General features: G+C 43.2%; 1 protein-coding gene across 2 annotated transcripts in view; it reads right to left on the bottom strand.

Moving 5' to 3' along the window:
- The window catches only part of LRRIQ1 (leucine rich repeats and IQ motif containing 1), a 1,566,481-nt gene that overhangs the window by 1,313,840 nt on the left and 228,092 nt on the right, over positions 1–24,549 (bottom strand). Inside the window, exons 7-8 of one of the 2 annotated variants that reach the window (XM_069229625.1) lie at positions 8,064–9,069; positions 7,738–7,925 (exon numbers count right to left, since the gene is read on the bottom strand). In XM_069229625.1, coding sequence (XP_069085726.1) covers positions 7,738–7,925; positions 8,064–9,069 — 1,194 coding nt within the window. Of the gene's footprint in view, positions 1–7,737; positions 9,070–24,549 lie in introns of both variants that reach the window. The other variant, XM_069229624.1, reaches the window with a different exon arrangement.

Genomic DNA, 24,549 nt, shown 5'->3' with positions numbered 1-24,549 from the left:
ATCCCAACATTTTGCATTTCATTCCAGTTTCTTTCGAGCTACCAAAATTCAGAGTTCCCTTTTTAAATTAAGGAGCTGCCATTGAGGTGAAGATGGCTGTGCCGTCAAGTAGAGAGATCTCTCAGGGTGTGTGATACTTCACTAGGCTGTTTTGCGTAAGCCTCATTATTAAAGTAACAGCTCAGAGGTGGATAGGCATGAGAAAAAGGTTAAGATATATTGGGGCACTGCAGTGGGTCTCCAATATTGTGGCACAGTTAGGCTCACTGCCAGGGTATTTGCAGCTCTGCTTCTGAGCGAAGGAATTTTCAGGCCACGGCAAGCGGAGAGAGGCCCGGGGCGTTAGCAGTTTCAGCGGTCTAGTCTTCAGGGTCCAACAGGACCCAAACCGCAGTTCGAAATATAATGAGGGAGGCCAGGCAGGTGCTGATCTTAAATCCCAGCATAGGCTCTGATTACATTACACCACTTCCAGGTGGTGTTCAGCAGTGTTAAGGGAAGGTCGCTGCCTGTCTCTGTTCACCTATCAGTATTTATAAAAGGGTGCAGGCAGTCCCGGGCTTTAAATGAGCGTACCTTGGACCCGATTTGAATCACAGGTCCCTGCTACTCTTTCACCTCCCTTCACCGGATTAGGGGGGGGGGGGGGGGGGGGGGAAATCGGCAAGTCTCTCTGTGTCGTCTCTCCTGCGTTGCACCACTGCCCCTAGCGCCGCATGCAAGGCCACAAATCCACTGCGGCACACAGGCCGCATTGCAATTGTCGGCTCCAGAGTAGTGCGGAGCCGTGCAATAAGCTCTTCAGTCACTACACGCCGCCGCTTTTAATTCCCTGGTATGGCACCGTCAGGTAGGGATAAGGCTAGTGGGTGTTTGGAGCCACTTTAGAAAGTGCCCATTTTCCTTGGCATTTGGCCACGCCCCTTGTGAATATTTTTGGTGTAGTTTTGAGGCTAAAGGAGAGGATCTTGAACTGATAATTGTGACGGGCCACTTTGTATCTTAAGTATTTGCAATGAGCGGGTGAATTGGGATGTGAAAATACACAACCTGTGTATAAAGATGTCTTAAAACCATTGTTCTGGAGAAGCAGCCGAAACTCCAGTACAGATGCCACGCAAAATCTTCGCTTTTCGAGATACATGCTTTGGTTTTGAAGTTCTAATATACAAGTCCTCTCTCCCGATTTTTCCTTCTCAGGAAAAACAAGATTAAAAGTCTACATTTTCATTGGATTTCGGGTCCATCTCTATCACACATTCCTTCTGCAATAGATGAATATTTTGATGTTGTTGAAGGCTTCTAAACAAAGTGTGACCAGATTGTACAAGATCCAACACCTAATGATCTAATGAAATGATCGCCCACTCATTGATGAAGTGAGATCTTTCCTCCTATGGGAGCAATGAGATGTTTCATGACCAGTGCCATCTGCGGTCACTGACTTCTTGGTCCTTCACTATCCTGAGATTCATTTTCATCCTCTCTTTAGGGGTGGTGGCTGATTAGGATAGGACACACATTATTTACTTATACCAACTACCCCTCGTGGGCATATGTCATCAACCAGGACTCTCCAGCCATCTATTTTATGAGCTTTTTTTCAATCTGGCTCCAAGTGTATACCATCTCTGTGCAGTCAACCACAAGGCCTCACCGCCAAGTGTTTTCACTTGAGGGTTCCAAGTCAAGGCTTGCCTGGTGGTGTATGATGCAGGCTTCCAGAGGGTTTGACATACCCAGCCCCAGCGTTTTTTCATGATTTCTTCATAAGCAGGGACTTGCAAAGACTGCTGCCATAGGTCTTTGCTGCTGATGGAGGATTTCCCTCAGACAGATGTCGATGAAGGTCTGGACTTTGTTGGTGGTGGTAATTGCTGTCCTCAAAGTTTCTGCTCCTTGTAGAAGGTCTGATTTTACGTTGGTGGTAAGAAGTCTGATATTGGTTTGCAGCGTTAAGTCCTTGGAGCTCCGGATCTTCTAAAGCTGAATGAATGCCAAATTGAATGAAGCCAAGTTGTGCTGATGTGGCTACCACATTGTCAGTCTTTTCTGGCATCTGCAGAAGGGTAATGGAGACTAGGGCGAGGTTGTCTGCAAAGTCCAGGTCATCAATCTGAGTCCAAGGTGTGCTGGTGATCCCAATTCTTCTCCATGCTGTGGATTCAAGATCTACTCTATGGCCAGCAGGAAGAGAAAAAGCAAACAAACCTTTCGGGGTCCTCACTTGGAAGGCCTCCGTGAATTGTCCTCCATGGACTATCTTGCAGGCCATTCCCTCGTTAGAGTTCCTGATGATTCTTATGAAACAAGGCAGCCATCTTAAAAGATTTAATTAAATAAATGCACTAAAACAGAGCAAGCTAAGTTGGGTAAAGGTCACTAGATGATGGGGGCACAAGTCGGCAATCCAAAGGCTAAGCTAACTCTTGTATCCCATTAAAACAAACTAGGATTCACTACACTGCTGCCTTCCCATTTCTCAGACATTTGATGGCTTGCTGAATTTTTTTCTTAGGGGGTCTGCTGCAGTTGATTGGCAAGTTTGTCAGTTGGCTGTATGTTTTTGTAGAACTGCAGCACAGGCTGGTTCAGCAGTTCTTCAAAGTGCTCCACCTATCTTCATTGTTATCCTTTGTTAAATATGTTTGCTTTCCCAGCTTTGTCTTTACTGGTCTTTCAAGTTTCTGTGGCTTCTGCTTCCCAAGCTTCTGTGGCAAGAACACTGATGAATCTACTTGTCTTCTCTTAAAGTTCTCTTTGCTTCCTTGTTGGTTTTGGTGTACTCACCTTGAGCTTTTGCTTTTTCTGCTCTTACTCAGCTGGTGTTAACTGCAGCTTTCTTTTCCTTTCTCTCTTGGATTTAATGGGGAGTCTCGGTAGAGATCCATTCTTTATGCTGATGTTTTTTGGGACCCAGTTCCTCCTGGCAGGTTGAAGTCACTGTTTCTTTGACCTTTTCCCACTGGATTTCTCCTGGGTCTCCGTCGTATTCTAGTTCTTGCAAGAATTGAGGCTTTTTACTGAGGGTGACTGAGTACTCAATGTATTTCTGTGCATCTTTGAGGAGGGTGGTGTTATATTGCTGGTGTTGGTTATTTGGTTCAATACCTGCAGCTCTAGCTCTACCTTTAGCCTGGCCACAACAATGTGATGGTCTCACAACACGTCCAATCCTCTCAGCACTCTCACAACTCTGCCATGGCTGGTGCCAAGCCCAGCTGCGAAAGGAGGAGGGTTATGCATGGGGATAGCTACCCCACCATTGTAAAAAAATCCTAGCTACAGAATCATCAACCAAAAAACATCTTGGCCTTAGAGCGAGAGAGAGAAAGCTTATACAAGGACAGCTGTGATGCCCTGTGGTGAAAGCCAAGATCTCCAGGAAGCCACAAAGCTGATCCACCTGCTTTCAACCAAGACCATCACCATCAGGAAATGGAACGTGAGTACCATGTACAAGGCTGGCAAGACAATCCAAGTGGCAGCAGAACTGAAAAAATACAACCTTGCCCTGATTGGCATCAGTGAGACCAGATGGATATGGTCTGAAAAGAAAAGACTGGCTCCAGGAGAAATGCTGCTGTATTCTGTACATAAGGAAGAGAACACCCCAAACACTCAGAGAATGCTAACCCCAGAAGCCAACAGAGCTCGGACTGGATGGAAATCCCACAGTCCCAGAATCATCACAACGACCATCCACACAAAGAAAAAGAGGATCAACTTGAACGTTATTCAGTGCTCTACAACTACAAATGACAGAAATGAAGAGGAAAAAGAACAACTTTGCAACAGACTCCAGACCATCCTGGAGAAATACCTTGAGAGACAGCAGTAAACTGAATGGGGACTTCAATGTCACGACTGGAAGTGATTGGACTGGGTTTGAAGGAGTCACTGGCAAATATGGCCTTGGTGACATGAACAAGAATGGTGAAAGGCTCACAGATCTCTGTGCCCTGAACAGTCTGGTGGTAGTCTATTTCCACACTAAAGAATACATACCACAATATGGGTATCACCAGACCATTCAATAAGGAATCAGATCGACCATGTCTGCATTTCCTGCGTGATGTGAGGGTGAGGACACAGATGGTACAGTCCTATAAAGAAAGCTGTAGGTAAGTTTTGTGGTACACCTGCTGAGAAGCGTTATACTACTGATACCTACAGGGCTGGTAACTACCTCTACAGATGATGAGGTGTCTACTCCAAATAATTCAAATGGCCTGTGAGTGCCTGTGTTGAAACACCCACAAAGATATTGGAGTTTCTGTATCTGTCATGCCAAGACCTGCTTTGCACTTTTGGCCTGAATTAAGTAGGTTATAGCCAGCCTTCCCTTCTGAAAACAGCTGCCCCTGCAAGCCACCTAAATTCAGTTGAGACTATGTCCAGTGCCATTTCAATTATTGCTGAAGACTTCCCTTCTCCTTCACGCAAAGTAGATTTCACTTCAGCTTTTTTGGGGTTGGAAAAGCGCCCTAGATATGGTATAAAACATCAGACCATATTTGACAGCCATATCTGGCAAGTATTGCCAAAGAGTTACAGACTCTTACGGAGGTCGCTGCATTTATAGAAAAACAAATGTCAAGACTTCTGCCCTCTCTATTACATGGTACAGTACATAGTGATGTCGGATTCAGGAGCGTTTCTGAGCAGCCAGCAAAACTGATCATGCACTGGGTGACCAGTTAGAGACACGGGTGTGTCTTCTGGCACCTTACACTTCTGATTGTGTCTTGCAATTAGTTGCCATTACTGTGGTCTGTGTTTTCAGGATCTTTTCTGTATAGATATCCTTAGATACCTCATATGCTGATTGACCCATGTATCATATCTCTATTGTCAACCATCATCATCACGAAACTCCTTGAAATGTTGACAAGAACCTCTTGCTTCTGGATTCTCTATGTGACCAGTATCAGTGAAAAATATGTTCTCCACAACCTCGTAGTCTTTTTCTGGACCTTGGTATTTCACCTTAAATTGTGTGACTTTCTTCGGGTACGAAGGACCCATAATACTCTCAATCTTCTGTATCCAGTAGATGTTGTGGTAGATAAGTTGCTATCTTACTTGGTAAGGTGTGCACTGGCATGAGCACCATTAGAATGTCTCTTTACAAATTTAGGGTTAATTTTAGTTTTTGGTTTTGTCATATCTGGTCTTCTCAAATAGCATTGTCATTGTGTTCAGTGCAGTGAAAGTTGATTGTGTCTTGGATAAAGCCATGGTTAGCACTGTCCATGACTCCTTCGCCAATAGTGTTGTTGCAGACTTTCTTCTTGTGGACGGTGTTTCCCCATCAACAACAGTGTTCTTATCAATGGTGCTCTGGTAAACAGCAATTTAGCGGACTCAGTCAATGGATGTACTGCCACCTTTGGTGACAACTGTCTTGTCCACAGTGACACCAGTGGTGGCCTTGTTGAAAGTAAAGATGTTGATATTTATGTTTTCTCTCTGACTCCATGGATACCTGCATTTTAGGAGTAGCTGGATCAGAGGAGGACTTGTAAAGTGCTTTTGTGGGGATTTTTACAGCCAGAAGCACCACATGAAGACTGGGCTGCCCTTTCTTGTGGACTTTTAAATTACTTTTCTGGTCGTTCCTCAGAGGGTGAGGATTTTTCTTCAGATGTGGCCTTTTGAGAGCAGTCAGAGTTTTGAGCTACAATAACAGTCTAGCCTCTCTATCTTTAAGAGTCTTTGTAGAAAAGGTTCTACAGATCTTGCAGTCCTTTGCCGTATGAACAGGATAAAGGCACTGTATACACTTCTTCTGAGGATCCTCAGACTGAAGGCTCTTTCTGCCTCAAGTCTCACATGGTCAGAAAACACCTTTTGTGGGAGGATTCAGACATGGTCAGACATGGTTTGTTCAAGTTCAGGAATCTGAAGAGACACTGACAAATGTCTCACTAATGCATAAAGAATTAGAAAAAGTAAACTTAACTGTGACTGACGGACCAGAGCTCAGGGAACTCCCTTCACACACGACATGCAGTTAAAATAGACTAGTGTTGTGACCATGATAAAGCCTTTCTGGCCATGTTTATCATTGTGCTACTCACTATATCTGCTGTGAATCTCTCAGCTTAATGACAGGGATGATAAAAGCATATCAATCTATGAAATGTATGTAGTCGATAAGGTAATCAACAAAGAGATAATCGTGATGGAAAGGTCAGTGATGGTGATCCCACTTAGCTGGTAGTGGTGTTGCAGATGAAGCAGCAGGCTGTGCTTAAATTAGTCAGCACCTCATAAAGTAGTTTTGCTGGTGCTTCCAGCTTTCTGTCGAATATTTTTAGGGCCTCATGTGAGGGCACCCCGGATACAGAGGATAGGTTATCAGAGGAAGTCTCTGATTTTGATGCCATACTTTGATCAAAACAATGCTTTTGAGGCTTTTTAGATAAAGCAGAATTATGTCAATAATTCTGTGAAAATGGTGAGTAATCAGCTCTAGCTTTTTTTAAGCAACCTCAAAAGATGGCCTTCACAATCACTTAAGGTTTTTGCATAAAATTTCCTGCAACTCTTGCAGACTTCGGTCTTATGAGGGAGGATAGAAGAGCAATTGTACTCCTTGTGGAGATCTTTAACATGCGGTCTCTCCTTTCCCCAGGAGTTGAAGGCTACTAAAACACCTTTTTTGCTTCCATGCTGAAGTGAATTTCAGACAACAGCGCCCAAATGGAGAGTGCCAGTAGAGATGAAAATCCAGTCAGAGATCAGTAATTTAATATCTTGTATTAGCTAGAGGAGAGCTGTGATGGGACTTCCTTTCACATGACAAAGTAGAGAATCTGAGATATGGTGGCCCCTGAGAAGGAATGGTGTTTGGGTGATGGAAGCTGACTGGCTGAAGTTTGGGCCTTTTTCCGTATGATTATTTGGTTCCCGAAATGACATTTAGGCCTTTATTAAAGGATTTAGTTTTTTGAATTTTTGAAGGTTATAATGGGACTCCAAGCATTATAATGGAGAATGAATGAAGCTTATGAATCTATGAAAAATCCAGCAGCGGAGAAATGATGAGCATGAATGTAAAAGAAAGGAGGATTGTATGGAGGAACCCGCCTGCACTGGTTTTTGCTTGCTGCAACAAACAAAGCAAATGTTTGGGTGGGCATAAGAAAATTAACAGTTTCAGTTTCCTAATACTGGCATGATAAATACTTCAGTAACACAAAAGGATGATGGACGGAGTGCTGACAATGCAAACACTCGCCCCCAGTCACAGATCTGGGTTTAATCCATCGTTCTTTTGCTCACCATGCCACCCCAGTTCGGACCCAGCCATATGCAAATCAGTCTTGACCCTGTTCCTCATGGGAACAGTCCAGCCCGAACTGCCAGGCCAGGTCCTCCCTGGACCGGAAACAAGCATCCTGGGACCGGTTTCAGGGTATCACCCTTCTTCAGCCAGGCTAGCTTGATTCCAGGATGCTGGTTTCCTTTCCAGGGAGGACCTGGCCTAGCAGTTCGGGCTGGACTGTTCCCATGGGGAACAGAGTCAAGGCTGATTTGCATATGGCTGGGTCCAAACTGGGGTGACGTGGCGAGCAAAATAACGATGGATTAAACCCAGATCCGTGACTGGGGGTGAGTGTTTGAAAAGTTTCAACACTCCGTCCATCATTTTATTTTGTTTTGTGATGTTGCTATGATAAATACTTCACCAAGCAAGCAGGAAAAATAAACAATTTTAAAGAGACATACCTGCTTTAAGACATGCCAAGGTCCTGTCTTAAGAATGACCTCTGGATTCAAAGGAGGCAGTTTGTTAGCAGCAGAGCTTTTTCTTGGTTTACTTTTTTTCATCACTTTCTTTCTTTGATTTTCACTTAACACCTTAGACCATGGGATGCAGTTTTTCATCCATGTTAGCCGCTTTTCTTCAATGTGATCTGGAAGCACCAGTTTATAATTAGATCGTTGGAGTACTTGATCATTTATTTCAGAATGGGGATTACATGTCTCCTTATACTTTATTCCTGGAATTTCTGTACTTAGAGTAAAAAGGGAAGGGGAAAGAACATCCTCACCTTTGACTTCTTCAGACCTGAATGATTGACACATATTAGCAACTTCATCGCTAGGCTCAACAGTCCCAACGTGTTGGCTCTGCTCTGTTTCTTTGATTTGAGGAATTGTTTCATCAGAGGAAATATTAAGCTTGCTGTCTCCTGCCACAGGTTCTTCAGCTTTGGAATCAGTTTTGATTTTGTGGCTTGGTAGTATTACTTCTAAAACGGGCTCCTTTACTGAGCTTCCTTCCATCAGAGACGTTTTTTTGTGTTGCTCACTGTTGTGTTCCGTCGGTATGAGTTGTTTCTCTATCCATAAATTCATAATTCCCGTTTCTTGGCTCTCAAAACATTCATTTCCTATTTGCTTCCTTTTCTCATTCTTTCCTTCCCAAACTTTCTTTACAAGTTTCTTTCCAAGCATTTGATCCCTCTTGCAAACATTATGATGTTGGCCACTTTCCTGTTCTGTGGTGGTTTCTAAGGTTGAATGATTTACTACCATGTGGCTTTCATTTTCTTCCAAATGTTTCCTGGCAACTTTGTCATCTTTTTGCTTCCTCTCTTCACTTTGCTTCAATTCCTCCAGCTTTACTTGTTTTTCTTTTTCAAGTCTCTGCCGCTCTGCTTCTTTCTTCTTTTCATATTCCAAGCGCCGCAATTCGATCTTCAGACTTTCTTGCTGTTTAACTTCTTCAAAGCGTTTCCTTTCCTCTTCCTCTTTCCGTTTCTTTTCTTCTTCCTTTCGCTTCTTCTCCTCCAGCCTTTGTTTAATTTTTGCTTCGGCTGCCTTCTTTTCCTTATCCATTTTGAGTTGGAGTTCTTTTCTCCTTTCATTTTCTGCTTTCAATTCTTTTAATTTAGGAGCATATTTTCGGTAGGACAAAAATGCTCTAAATCTTGCTTGGATTATTGTTGCTGCTTTGCACTGGACTTTTTCAACAATTTGTCTTTCTTTTTCTTTCTGTTCTTCAAAAGACTTTTTTTCCGACTCAATTATCTCTTGCAATCGATTTATTAGATCCTAGTCAGTATAAATAGAGATATTTTAATATATTGAATGTGAAAAATATTTCAAAAGTCAACATTTTTGCAATTTTAAAATTTACCACTTTAATATATACATCACTTTAATCTTAGTAATGTTTATGTTTTTATTTAATCAAATTTAAAATACCAAAAGCCATCTTTAGATGAAATGAACAAAAATATTGCAACTTTTGAGTACATACTAGCAATGGCAGAGATAGAACATATATAGTATAAAATCATTTTTAACAGGTCTTAAATTTAATTTGAAAACATATAGCAATTTAATTTATTGTTGGGACTGCCTGTAATTGTGATTTATGTAAACACATTCTAAATATATACACATTATTTACATATACTGGGAAGAACCATCCCATTTTTCGTGGTGTGCTTGATGGGCCTCTTTTATAACGATTTGTCATCTACTGTATTGCTTAATTAAACACTCAGGAGACCCCTTCTAAGGTACTTTATTTTTCACTCCTAGTGCTAATTCCGATCATTCCCTCAGTAGTGCTTGTCTAAATCTCTTTCCTTAAAAGTGGTTTCTCAAGTGGGAGGCAGCAGAGTAATGCTACCAGTACTATCTCATATTCTTGCATAGCAATTGCTGACCATCTTAAATAAATCAGCTTTACCAAATGTTACCTTCTTGCAATGATCCCTCATATGATGGGCCTTCTGTTGCCTTGCTGGCCAATATTAATTAGTATAAAATTTACAGCAAGGTTGGGTTCACAAAGCTGAACATTGTTTTCTTTCATTCTACTCTTAGCATCTCTCCATACCTCTTACTCATATCGCTTAACACTAGTATTCTCCCATAATCTGACATCATGTGATGTAAATCAGTATCTGAGGCTCAGCAGCAGTGGCACTGATCTGGTATCATGCGTGTGTAAGGTCAAGCAGGGAACGGAGTCTGACTGATAGAAAAAAAGTTAATTCCTCAAATTACACATCACAGAATCACAGATTCAGATGCTTAAATTATTTTCCCATCAACATTAAGAAATGATTCAGGCACATGAGCTAATGAAATAATTTGTGTATTATGGAGAATTTAAATTGCATGCATGTAAACATCTTATTTCTGGGCCATAACTTGGTTTCAGAAAATGTCTCACTGAGTCTTCATTTGGAGTTTTCCTTGATAACTGCTTCCAATTCCCCTCCTAATCTTGAAATACCACCTGCTCTGGAGCTCATCATGGTCTTTTATGTACGTATGAACAAGTTACTTACCTTTGGGAACCCATTATCTGGTAGAGACTCCATCTAGCTGCAGATTCCTTACCTTAGAATTTCCAGGCGTCAACTTGGAATCCGGAACTTTTTGCTGAGCAATGCCCCTGCATGCTGTTGGTTGACTCCGTTCAGCTTCACGTGGCATCAGCAGAGCCATCTATAATGTCACGGTTACCTATAAGGGCACCACCCAGGTGCGCGTATTTCAGTTCTTTTGCTTCTGCGTCAGTTAAGCACAGATCCAGGATACAGCTACTCCTTTGTTTAACAGGGCTTTTTGTTTACTTTTTGTCAAAGCTTTTTCGTCTGTGCGAGGATGTCAGCGAGGAAGACACTGTTCAAGCCGTGTGGTGCCTGCCATCGTGCCATGTCAGTGACGGATCCCCATCTAGTATGCCTTTGGTGTTTCGAGAGCAAACATGATTCGAAGTTGGCTCCGACTGCCAGGCCATGGCTCCGAACGCTTTGAGGGAGTGGCACCCTGAAGCTCCTAGCGGCCGGGCAGTCGACATCAGCAGGCGCAACTCTCCGGAGGTCACGGTTCCAGTCAAGGTGAAGGTCGCGGGGATGCTCCAGGAGCCCCAAGTCCTCTTTGTCCTACTCGAGGGCCTCTGCGCACTCAAGGAAGAGGCACAAGAAGGAGAAGTCATTTTCGCACTGGCAGCCCACCTCAAAGTGCTCATAAGCGTATAATTCCTTAAATGTTTCCACAGCTCTTGGTTTGAGCTTTCGTGGATGAAAATCAGATTGTATGGGTAGAACATATTCTCTATTGAGATATTCGTCATCCTGACACATGACATCTAGTTGAGTGGAACTGTAAGTATGACCAAGGTACCCTCTTTCTTAAAAAACTCTGGGGGTCATTACGACCTCGGCGGTCTTTTCAAAAGACCGCCGGGGCCGCAGGAGACAGAATACCGCCATTGCCGGCGGTATTTCTGTCTCCCTATTATGACATTTCCGCTGGGCCAGCGGACGGTAACAGTGTTACCGTCCGCTGGCCCAGCGGAAATGTAACCTCAACATTGCAGCCGGCTCGTAATAGAGCCGGCGGCAATGCTGATGTGCAGCGGGTGCAGTAGCACCCGTTGCGCATTTCACTGCCCGAAATTCGGGCAGTGAAATGCACGACGGGGCTATGCCTGGGGGCCCCTGCACTGCCCATGCCAAGTGCATGGGCAGTGCAGGGGCCCCCAGGGGCACCCCAAGTCCCCTTACCGCCGGCCTTTCCATGGCGGTGTGTACCGCCATGGACAGGCCGGCGGTCGGGGACTCATAATTCCCCAGGGCAGCGGTGCTGGCACCGCTGCCCTGGGGATTATGACTGTCAGGTGGAATCCTGGCGGGAAAGTGGAGGGGCCGGCGGTATTGCCGTGGCAATTCTGCCACGGTCATAATTGCTGGCGGAACACCGCCAGCCTGTTGGCGGTGTTACCGCCAACATACCGCCGGCCGCCAGGGTCGTAATGACCCCCTCTGTCTTCTGCAAACGCTGTGGTGGTAATGGCAAAGCCTTTTTAGGTGATGCGTGCCCTGGAAAAAGGGGTATAGGGATACCTTTGTCAGATATTAAGATGACCTTGGCTGGATTCGTCGACTGTTGTTGACTGTTTTCTTTAGTTGAAATGTGACCTTCAACATTTTTAGAGTTGACTTAATCCCCAATGGCGGGCTCCCCATTGACGATGTGGCTGATGTAGTGGTTGTCAATGTCGTCTGGTAGACACAGCTGTCATTACCTGTATATCTCCAGCATGTTTCATTAACAATTTGTTCATGGATGACCTTGTCAATCAAGGACCTGTAGACGGCGACTTTCTCTTGGATTTGGGGTAGTCAAGGGACCGTAAATTCAGAGATGGGGTGGATGGTTCAGACTTTGGCCTTTCTCATCCAGAGGTTTTAGGACCTTCCAGTATGTCTGAAGCAGAGCTATGATGACCAGGAGTTGTCACCTCAGACCCCTTATGCATTTTCCTATAGGTTCTCCAGTAGGCCCACTTCTGAAGAACGATTATGAGTGTTCATGAGAATCTATTCGTCTGTGAGACATTTTGGAGGTTTTTGACCCCAGAGGATGAGATTTCATTGGCTTTGGTTTTCCGTAGACATTAAAATAATCTGTCTACCCTATCCTTCAGAGTTTTTGCTGAAGGTGCAACAGATTTTACAGTCTTTGGTCTTATGTGTAGAATGAAGACAGTCGATGCAGACCTTGTGAGGATCTTCAGAGTGTGGCCTTAGTTTGCTACGGGAACCACAAGGTCTAAAGAGACCCTTTCAGGAGAATCTAGCATGTTTTCCTCCACGAAAAACACCAAAAGGTGAGATGTATATATTTGCTGATAGAAGTAGCAGTCAAATTAAAGTTCAGATTGAAGAAAATGCTCTTTTTGAGAAACAAAGCTGAGTACAGCTCAAGGAGACTCTTCACATGACATGTGGTATGAAATGTAAGCAATGTTGACCACTGAGGTAAGAGATGTTGTCTGTCTCCGATTTGGCTGAAGTTTAATTCTTGTTCAATGGTGTGAAAAGGTTAACAAAGTGATTATTTTGAGCTTCTCAAATCTCAACTCAGCATTACACTGGTTACTACATATTAAAGTGAGACTCCCAGCTCAAAGGCAGGGATGATTCAAGCATTTAAATCTTTGAAATAAACAACACTAGAGAATCATAAAAACTCTTTTGATGCTCACCTATCTGCATCCTTCAAGAAAATCAAAAGACTGAAATGATTACCTTCCATCTATGCCTGCTCGATAAAGTCATAATACTGCTCAATATAAATCATCAAATTGAACTGGCCAGTACACTGGTCATGGTCTTTGGACTTTTGTTATGTGGCCTGTTCAGTCATAATCAAAAGTTTCAATGACACGCTACAGTAAGCACAGACCAAAGGAGCAAGGATGGTGCTCCACTGGAAGAAACCTGATCATCCTAAAACTGGACATATAAGCCATGGGTTGGAGTCAAATTAGGATTACCTCTGAAGTCTTGCACAATTGATCGAGGTTGCTTGGTGAACATGGCATCCCTTAAAAGCCTGACTACAAATTTCCAAACAAGACCATCTGTCCAAAGACATTCAAATAACTAATGGCCGTGGTATATAATTAGGAGGAATACTATACACTCCTTCATTTACCAAAAGGAAAACCGAGCTGCACACCTTTTGAGTGTATCTCAGAAGCCAGAATTGGACATAATTGGAGAGTCATTTAACCTCCCTTAATTAGCTCCTAGAAATTTCTGTAGACCAGTTGCAGACAATGGCCCCTTATGTGTGCTGTGGGAATGCTGTATTGGTATTTCCACACCAAGAAGTACCAATACTGTGAGTTTAAGTGCTTCTGGAATGTGAGAATACATGGCCATGTCTAGCTAGATAGCCCATGAGAAATGGGGAACAAAATGCAGGAATAGATGTTCCTGACCGTTTCTTCCCTGCACGTTTCTGAAAATGTCCAAGAGTGAAAACATTGGAACAGTGCTTTCATGTTAATTATGATCTAGATCTAGACCTACCTGTTGGATGGAACACATCGAGTAGCATCACATCCAACCAATACATCAAATAATTCTGTTACTGAAGTGTGTATATATATATATATATATATATATATATATATATATATATATATATATATATATATATATATATATACACACACACAATATAAAATAAAAACGGAAAACAAGCACAAGAAATGCTTTGATATTTCTTTAGACAAGAAAACTACCTTGGTCTTAGGCACTGATCTCCCTCAGTTGAAAAAGCATATTGCATCTACAACTTCTCACACTGTGGTTGCCCTATTCCTTTAGTTCAGAAGGAAATGTTACTTATTTACACTTCACTTCACAACTTCACTTGTCTGTTAATTCATACAATGTAGAGTATGTTCACAAATGTGTGGAAACCCTGAACAAATGTTTTTTCTAAAAAATGATTGTGTACTATTCAAAACAAAATAGTTATATAACATGCCCAAGAAGACAACATTTCCAGATTTTTCATAATTCACCAAAATATAAGCCAAGCAGCACAGCTGACCAAAAACACTACTACCAAATAGTGTGCACAGTATTAAAAAGCATTAAATAGTTGGAGGCTTGGCCCGAGGACACGAAGGAGGGGTCCCGTAGTAAAAACCTGCACGTGGTGGACATCCTGGAGGGGACATAAGGTTCCACCCCTTCAAAATTCATGTGGGACTGGTTATTTAGCTAGGTCCCGAAGGAGGATGTTTTGAATTGCTTTACATTGAAACAGGCCCACAGGGCCCTGCTGGCCCGACCCCATTGGGCGCCCCAACATGACCGTTCATTGTGCGGGTCTTTAATTATGCGGACAGAGATGCTGTGCTAAGGGCTGCATGCAAAATGGGCCAACCAACTTATCAATCCAGTCTGGTGATGGTATTCCAAGACAACACTTTGAGGGCGCTACAACGCCGCTCCTTAAAAGGGGCTAAACAAAAACTGAGGGCAATGGGGGATCAACTATATGCTGCTCCTTCTAGCTTGACTGTAGGTCATGTTCCAAGGGAAAGCCATCTTTTTTTGACACTCTAGAGGTGATCTACGAATAGTTGGAGGAGAGGATGCCACAACATCAGGTGGATCCTCTAACCCCTGGGGGGACAGAACAATGGTGCTGGGGAGATGGCCAGAGACCTGGCAAGGGAATGGAGCACAGTCCTGAGGAAGCGCCCTGGGCATAGAGACAGGAGGGCCCGCTCGCTGGATTTGGCCAGGTGACCTTGGACTAGAAATCGCACCTGTCAATGGAGGGACAACCAACTGCATCCAGCTCAGATGACCCGCCAGAGGATGCATTGGTAGCTCCGTAATTGGCTGGGTTGGTCCTGCTAACAAGCGATGCTCATATAAACTATACTGCCTGGGCTTACCCTGCTGGTTGGCTTATGCATCCAGTGGTTCTTTTGGTTGGGGTGGTTTTGGTTGGGTTGGGTTGGGATTTGGGCAAAATGGGTGACAGAAATTTGATCCCTAGTTGCACTATGACAGGTACTTTCAGTTCACAAAGTATGGGGAAGGTGTTGAGGGTGGGGGGGTAGTGGGGAAATGTTGCTGTTTGCATTTCTTTTCAGGTGTGATCAAGGACCGCATGCACACGTGGGTCCCATATAGTACTCTGATATGATACACAGTCGCACCAGGGACATGACACACAACACAAGTTTATTGGTCTCTGAGCAAGGTCACGCACCCATGAATACGCTAAAGTTCCTTTGGTGGAATGTTAATGGGATGTTACATAAAATGAAAATAGGAGCAGTGACTAAGGTAGCTTTGTAAGCCAAAGCAGGCACAGTAATGCTCACGGCGTCTCCTCTTCTGGTCCGCAGAGGCTACGGCCAGGTATACCACTCTGGCTTCCAGAGAGGCTCGAGAGGCACAGCGATTCTGGTTCGGAGCTGCATTCTCTTTGTGGCCTCTAGAGTGTGGCACGACAATTCGGGCTGGTATGTGGCAATGACAGGAACCTTATGAGGAAGCTACCTCTCCCTGATTAGTGTCTATTACCTGCCCCCTGTTACCTCTGCCTTCTTGGACAAGCTTGGGAATCTTATTAGAGAATCGCCAAAGGCACCTTGGGTGATGGGGCGGACTTTAAAGGGGTGGGCCACCTAGAGCTGGATTGCTTCTCTCGGGTGGCAGCTACAAAGCTCAGGACTTTTTTGCTTTTGACCTTTGCGTGAAATTGGAGTTTGACCATTATGTGGAAGGTCCATCATCCCAGGGAGAGGGGATACACCTTTCACTTGGGAATGCATCGCTCTTTTTCTCATTTAGATTATTTTTTCATGCCCACCCAGGTGAGCCACGGTGTCCGAGGTTTACATATAATGGCTCGAGGTCTCTCAGATCAGATGACAATGGAGTTGACATGGGGCAACAGGAGTAGGGGGTTGAGATCGGGTCTAGTTCGCTGGTATCGCTGGGAGGAAAAATGTAGAGAACTTTGCAAACAGGCTTTCCAGCAGTTCAAAGAGGACAATGGGTGTTCAGTGACATCTAGCCGTACCCTGTGGAAAGCTCAGAAATGGGGAGGGGATGCCTACTTAGCTACTCCAAGGGCTAGTGAGATGGGGCCATGCGGACAGTAACAGATCTAGAAGACCATTTACTGGACTTAGAAAGCCAACACTTGATTACCCAACGTGAGTCTCTCCTGCCAGACTCACTGTACACTCAAACGCTGCTTAGACAAGAACTCACTCAAGAGGAAAGAGAAGCATGTGCCACCCCACTGTAGAATTTATCATTGGGGGGGACAAGCCAACAAAACGCTACACTAGTTGTGTGCTCCATGAAAGGTGAGAGCCCTGGTGGCCTACCTGCTGGTGGAGGACAGTTCACAGGTGACAGGGAGTAAACCCATTGCAGAAGCGTTCACCAACTGTTACAGCTCGCTGTATAGCGAAGACCCTAAGAGCCCCTGCGAGGAATTACCCCTATTAGTGTCGGACTTACCGATGCCACAATTGACCCTGGAAAAAGTGAGTCCCTGTAGGCAGATGTCACAGGGGAGGAGCTGCATATGGCTCTTGCTCAGCTCCAGGCAGGCAGGGCGCTGGGTTCAAATAGCTTCCCAGACTAATTCTGGTGCCTGGTGTGGCCGCAGATGGGCTTCCTTCTACTGTAGACTTTCTGCAAGGTCTTAGAGACCTGAGAATTACCCCCCACCCGATCTCCAGACTGCAGAGATTGCAGCATTGCCAAAACTGGGCAGGGTACACACTGAAGACGTTAGACCTATATCGCTCATCAACGCGGAGGAGAAAATATGGGCCAAAATGTTAGCCACATGCTTGCTGAGGGTCATATCCCATCTGGTACACCCACAACAATCTGAGTTTATGCCCCACCAGGTGACTCTGCATAATATCCAGAGAGCCCACAATGAGATTGCTTTGAGTAAAGTCTAATGAGGCCACAGGGCGCTGTTGTCCTTCAATTGTCGGAAGGCATCTGGCTCAGTGGACTCTGCGTTCACGTTTGCCCTCCTCTCCCAAGTAGGATTTGGCCCAAATGTTCTCTTTAATGTATGCCTTTTGTAGATAGGCCTGCTGGCCCGGGTGCCGGTAGGAGGCGCGGTGTTGGAGTGGTCTCCAGTGGTGCGGGCACCCATCAGGGTTGCCAGTTATAACCCTTGCTTTTCACATTAGTGATCAAAACGTTGGCTGCCTGGGTGAGGGTTGATGCTATAAATCAGGGCTTCCAATGGTCGACAGAGGTTGGGGATAGAATTGCTCTCTATGTCCAAAGGTCCTCCAGTTGTTAGACAAAACATCAAGCTCTGGTCTACCCTACCCTTGTCCCTGCTGAATCATTCCGCAGTTTTTAAGATGGTTTCCCTGCTGCGTTTCGTGTACGACTTACAGAATCACCCATACCCAATTGCTAAAACAATCTTCAGTAAGGTCAATGCATTGCTTAGATCGCTACTCTGGGAGGGAGGTGTGCCTCGCATTTCCTGGGGGAAATGCTGCCAACCAACGTTCAATGGAGGCATTGCCACCCCAGACATAATCCTTTATTACTGAGCACCCCACCTTCTCTTTGTGAACGAGTGGTGATTTGGTGGTTTTCGTGACCAAGCGTATCCAGCGGAGGGTCAGATACAGGGAGAACAGAACCTTCCCTACTTGTTGTATGGGAAAGGTTCCCTGCAGTGCGCCCGCTGCCCACATAAGTGGTGCTCGAGATCTGGAATATAGCCATGAGAACATGATGGGTGGACCGTCTCAGTCTTGAGACTCCGTTGTTGCAGGGTGGTCGACTCCCACAGGTGGTGGCACTCTAGGTATTTACTGTGTAGGATTTCATAGGTATTTCCAGGCTGGGAGAAGTGCTCCATGCGGGGACACTGAAGTCTTTTCAGGGCCTGCAAAACTGCAAAAGGAATACAATGTGCATCGTACTCAATTCTTCAGATATTTGGAGCTTCTCCATGCCCTTCTTCCGACTCTATGGGCGGTGGAGGACATTCAGGAGTCCTCCCTGATGGAGGCTAATATTCCCCTTACAAATCTCAACGATCACAAGCTACTGAAATATATAAAATGTTGCTCCACAATCTCACGGACCCGCTGGAGGGGGTGAAGAGGGCATGGGAGAGGAATCAGGAGCCCTTTGAGTATTGGAGGGAAGCAGTGGGGACCCCAAGGGAGGCGGTCATAGCATCACAGTTCCACTTAATACCATGAAAGATCCTCCATTGTATCTACCTAACCAAAGCCTGTCTACATTAAACTCATACTTCTTCATATTATGGTTAACTTGGGGGGCACACAATACCAGAAGGCGCTCCTCTGATTGGGACTGGTGGTAGCCAAGAAGGGCACTGCCAGGGCCTGGAAGGCGGCTAAGGCACCACCAGTAGAGGCATGGGCCACATGCATGGATCACTGTATGGGACTGGAACATCCAATATACCTGTCCAGGGACTGCCCCCAAGACCATTTTAAGAACTGGAAGGACCGGGCGCATTTTAGAGGGATACAACTAGAGCTGTGTGCTAGAGGGCCCTGGACACTTCAGAAGAGGTCGACAACGCGGGGTGGGGACACCACCTACAAGACCCAATGAATAAGCGGGATGTGCATAGGTGTTCTGTTCTATATGACCTGAGAGGTCGGTGTGTTGTGTAGCTGCAACAGACCTACAAGGGACTGTGTGGAGACCATGACATTGTATGTTTGATACTGCTTGGCGCACTTTCTTGCTCATGTGTTGTAAAATCAATAAAATGTTTCTTGGTTTTTTTAAAACATGAAATTCAGTGACAACATAAAAACTACAAATGACAGAATTAGACCCTACAAGGGAAAACTATAACTAAACAGAACCCCTTTCACAATCTGTGGCCTAAAAAAGAGGGGTAGTCATTGGGACTTACTGTGGTATTGTGTGTATTGGATTTCTTTATTCGTGTTTCCTTTATATATTTTATGTTCATTTATTTATTATGTATATATTGGTATGTTCCTTCTCCCCCCATTCTTTTGCTGTTTCAGTAGAATGGAATGGACTGGTCATTCCATACTACTAGAGCAGCTGTGGGCTGGAGCTTGGACATTGGCTGTTAAGGATGGAGTTTCCTTTCCCTGGATTTCTGCTACAATAAACCCATTACAGTTTCAGTCTACTGGCTTAGTTCCTTTTTCCTTCTGGGCAGTGAAGATCATCACTACACTTTGGCGACGATCAGTGCATTGAACCTTCGCCTTCATTTCTGCCTGCAGGAAACTCCAAACACAATCCAAGAATACGCCGCTTTATTCATGAGTCTTTGGATCCGCTCGTAGTTTATATTAAGTTACTGTAGTTTTTAATCGTCTTTCAGTTTTTTTATTTCCTTTTCAAAAATTTTTCTCTCTACTGTGGCGTCTGTTTTTCCTCGCACCCAGTTGATTTTTGATTATGTGCGTTCCGAGCCGTTCCGAGCGCACTTCAGCTGTTGTTTTTTTAGCAACGGCTGACGCAGTCTTCCAGATACCATTGTTAAGCTGCAGTGTGGACAATCACTGCCGATGGCTGCTGCCGTCTTTCGGATTCTACAGACTAGCCGTGTGGTTTTCTCCTTCTGGCGTCTACGTTTCCTAGTAACATCTTCTGCCGCCTGCCTGACATTTAATCACCTTTTTAAACTGCAACCCCGGTGTGCTTGCTGACGCGGAACTTCTTTTAATTCAATGTTGTGCTGTGTTTGGTTCTGCGTTCAGTGTTTTCGTTTGAAACACGTTACTTGGAGTGTTTTCTGTCTTTTCTACGATATTCTTCAAGTTCTACAGTTTTTTCACATTAATTCCTCCGAGTTTTTGAATTATTATTGCACAGACCTTGTTTTATCTGCAATTTTCATTTTTTCCAGTTCTAAAGAACTTTGCTTTTTGTGTTGTGTATTTAAAACACATGCAGAACATTACGCCACCTCGGTTTCTTTCATCTCTTCCTGGAGACCCTCCCATACCATGGCCCAAATGGAATAAAGTTTTTTTTTTTTTTACATATATTCGTGTTCTAGCAATTTATCTGCTGAAAGGAAAACTTCAGTTCTACAATGCTGCCTGGGGGCTGAAGGTCAAGAAATTTTGGAAACTTTACCTGCTATACCCTCTCCTGATGGTGCTGAAGGAGACACTTCATTAAATGAATTTGTTACAACTTTACTTAGGTTGGATAGACATTTCCTACCTAAAATGTATATCATTCTGCAGAGGTATTATTTTGGCAAACGTAAACAGAATGATGAAGAATCTATTGAGGATTTTGACACAGCTTTACGTAAACTTGCGTCTTTGGGCAATTTTGGTGAGAAGGTGGATGAGAGTATTCAATATCAATTTATGCTTGAATGTAAAAGTGATAAGTTTAGAGAAGCTCTGTGGTAAAAAAATGATCCTACTTTAAATGAAGTACTAACAGTTGCAAAACAAGTGGAACATTCTATGTCATGCATAGAAGATTTGAAGAAGTAAAAAAAATACACAGGTTGATGTTCAAACTCTAGATGTGAAGTCTAAAATTAAAAGTCAAGTAAACAATAAAACAAAATTACTATGTTTTGGATGCGGACCGTCTACTCACCTTGCTAATAGCAAAGATTGTCCCGCTCATAATGTGGTCTGTAATGAATGTGGGAAAAAGGGTCACTTTGCCAAGTGTTGCAAATCGTTAGCAAAGTCTAAGATCAACATTCATGAAATTGAATGTGATGAAGATCGTGATTTTATTCTTCAAATTGTGAATGAGGTTAACTGTGTTCCCAGTGTGCATTGTGAATATCCATTGGATTCTGTTGATGTAAATGGTATCTCCATTTCTAGGATGATGGATTCTGGTGCAAAACTTTCCCTTGTGTCAGACCATGATTTTGCAAAATATTTTCTAAGTTTCTCTTCAAGACCCAGATGTTACTCCGTATAGTTATGGTAGTAAACCAATAGAATTGAGGGGGTACTTTGATGCTACTATTACATTTAAAGGAAACAAAATGTTTGGCAAGGTTTATGTTCCCATTGTTGTTGATACCATTTTAAGTTGGCCTCATCAAAAAATGCTGGGTATTATTTTGAAACCTTATTCTGTTCAACAAGTGCAAGTACAGAAAATTTATGATGTTGGTGTGGAACTCATGAATGAATTTCCTGATGTATTTGCATCCAAAGTAGGATGTATAGCTGGTTACAAACACCGCATTTCTTTGAAGGATGGTTCACAGCCTGTAGAATTAGAAGTATCCCTTTCAGCTTACAAGACAAGGTGAAGTTAGAACTTCAAAGGTTACAATCTGAAGGCATAATTGAGGAGGTTGAGGCAGCACAATGGATTGCCCCAATTGTGGTTGCCACGAAGAAGTCTGGGGACATTAGGTTATGTGTTGACCTCAGACATCTCAACAAATCTGTCATTGAAGATACATTTTTGCTGGCAAATATAAGCAAGATGGTTAGCTCCTTGGGAGATGCAAAATATTTTACTACTCTAGACCTGAACTCTGCATATCACCAGGTTCAATTGTGTGAACAATCAAAATTGTTTACATCCTTCATCACTCCTTTTGTTGTTTTTAAATTTAATACAATGCCTTTTGGGTTATGTTCTGCAGCTTTTGTTTTTCAGAGACTTATGAACAAGATTTTTGGTGACTTAGATGGTGTCAACTTCTTTCAGGATGATGTCCTTATTTTCACGGAATCTCTTGAGCGACACATGTCGAAGATCTGAGAAGTCTTACAAACATTCTGTCTCAAGGGCATTACATTAAAAGGAGATAAATGCAAATTTTCTTGTCCAGAGATTTCATATCTTGGGCATGTCATCACTGCTGAAGGTGTGAAGCCGAAGGAGGATTTTGTCAAAGCGATAGTTAATTTAACTGATCCAGAAAAAAAAAAAAAAGAAGATAATCAAGCATTCTTAGGCATGGCTGAATTTTATTCTAGATATGTTCCTAATTTTGCTAGTAGATCTTGCTGCATTAGAGGGTTACTCAAGAAGGGAGCAGAGTTTGTTTGGTCTAATGAGTGTAGAAGGGAATTTGTTGATTTGAAAGATGCTTTATCTTCTGCTCAGTGTCTCAGCAGTTTTCAACCAGGGTTGCCATGCTGTATTATCACAGATGCCTCAGATAAAGGTTTGGGTTGTGTACTTAAGCAGATGAATGATGAAGTTACGTTTGCTTCAAGAGCTCAGAGGGGCTGAATCCAGGTATTCCACCATTGAAAAGGAGGCATTAGCCATTTATTGGGCGATTAAGAAGTTTAAACAATTTATTTGGGGGTCACGTTTTGTTGTGCAGTCTGATCATAAGCCATTACAGGAAATCTTTGATAAAAAGGGATTGGATTGTATTTCTACTTGTATTTGCAAGTGGATTGTTGGTCTCCAGGATTTAAAATTTTCGGTTAAACAGGTTTTCATTACTTCAGATGTTACGTCGAGGTCGATAATTAAGTTTCTTACGGATGTGTTTGCCAGAGAAGGTAATCCCAAGTGTATTTTAACGGACAATGGTGTTCAATTTACATCCAAATTGATGTGTGATTTTTTGGTGTCAAGGGCTATTGTGCATAACAAATGTTCATTGTACCATCCAGAATCTAATGGTATGGTTGAGCATTTCAATAGGACATTAAAAGAAGCCATTCAATTACCGAAGCAAATGGGGTGTGGTTGGATGGATGCAGTAAGAACAAAGCTTGAAAGATATAGGTACACTCCACATTCCAGTACTGGTCAATCACCTTTTGAGTTGTTTAGGAAGAACGTACCTCACACAAAAATTAGTCCAGCATGGGTTAGAGAGTATGTTAAAGATATGATGGATTGTGAGGATCTTAATAATATTACTTTAGCCAAAGAGAAACTTGTACTGGAGAAGAGAAAATGTACTTATGATATTCGTAAATCTGTGAAAGAAGTTGTGGTTACAGTGGGAGATTCTGTTAAAATAAAATTGCCAGGTAGAATCAGCAGTGGACATTTACATTATTGTAAAATCTTCAAAGTTATTAAAGTGTTCAAAGGTGCTGCCAAAGTTGATGATGGACATATTTGGATTTGAACAGAGTTGTTAAAGTCAAGACTGAGTAATACTTTTCATGTTAACACTATTGTAAGTTTTCTTTATTTCTGGAGGGGGGGTAGTGTGGTATTGTGTATATTGGATTTCTTTACTAGTGTTTCCTTTATGTATTTTATGTTCATTTATTTATTATCTATATATTGGTGTGTTCCTTCTCCCCCAATTCTTTTGCTGTTTCAGTAGAGTGGAATGGACTGGTCATTCCATACTACTAGAGCAGCTGTGGGTTGGAGCTTGGACCCTGGCTGTTGTCGATTGAGTTTCCTTTCCCTGGATTTATGCTACAATAAACCCATTACAGTTCAGTCTACTGGATTTGTTCCTTTTTACTTCTGGGCAATGAAGATCTTCACTACACTTACTATTAAGAGTAAAAGAAGATACCCAGTTACAACAGGTAGAAAAGCGCAGAAAGCTAGCCCAAAATTAAAAGCGTGTTCAGGGCCACAGAAATGAACCTTGCAGGCAAATAAGTGACGAAGAGTGGAATGACCCACCAAAGGATCTGTCTTGAAGTCCTTAAAATTAAGTTAAGCAAATGTTTCTACTTATCTCCAACCGGCAACCTTAACTGTCAAAAATGGGAACATTATATTCAGGTATAATAAATGATTATGAAGAACATAAGGTAGTACAGTCTCTTCTTGAAATGTTCTTAGGCAGTGAGGTTCAGCTATGGAAGGATGGGATGGATAATTCATAAAAACAGAGCCAACATCATCTTCAGTGCAGTGTCTTATGTGGCAAAAGGGACATCTGAAGAGGTGTTTCACCACTGATGAGGACAACCTGCAGCAGTGACAACCATCTTTGCACTGCTGAACATGAACTTGTTGATCCATTTGGAAATAAGTGGGATCTGAGAAAAAGATTAGTGAAATCCCCGTGTCCAACCCACTGCACTTGCAATTCCCAAGATCCACGCTTCTTGAAACTTGAAGGCATAATTGTGACTTTTTCATTTTCTTCTATTGCTAACAAGGCCCTTTCCGACAGTACTTTGCAGGGTAAAACCCATTTGTGTTGTTCTGTGACCCTGCTGAGAAAGAGAATTGGTAAAGGGTCAGGATACAGGAGAAGAACAGAGAAATA

The sequence above is a fragment of the Pleurodeles waltl genome, chromosome 4_1 (assembly GCF_031143425.1).
Source record: "Pleurodeles waltl isolate 20211129_DDA chromosome 4_1, aPleWal1.hap1.20221129, whole genome shotgun sequence".
Lineage (NCBI taxonomy): Eukaryota > Metazoa > Chordata > Amphibia > Caudata > Salamandridae > Pleurodeles > Pleurodeles waltl.
This window is presented reverse-complemented; position numbering and strand designations above follow the sequence as displayed.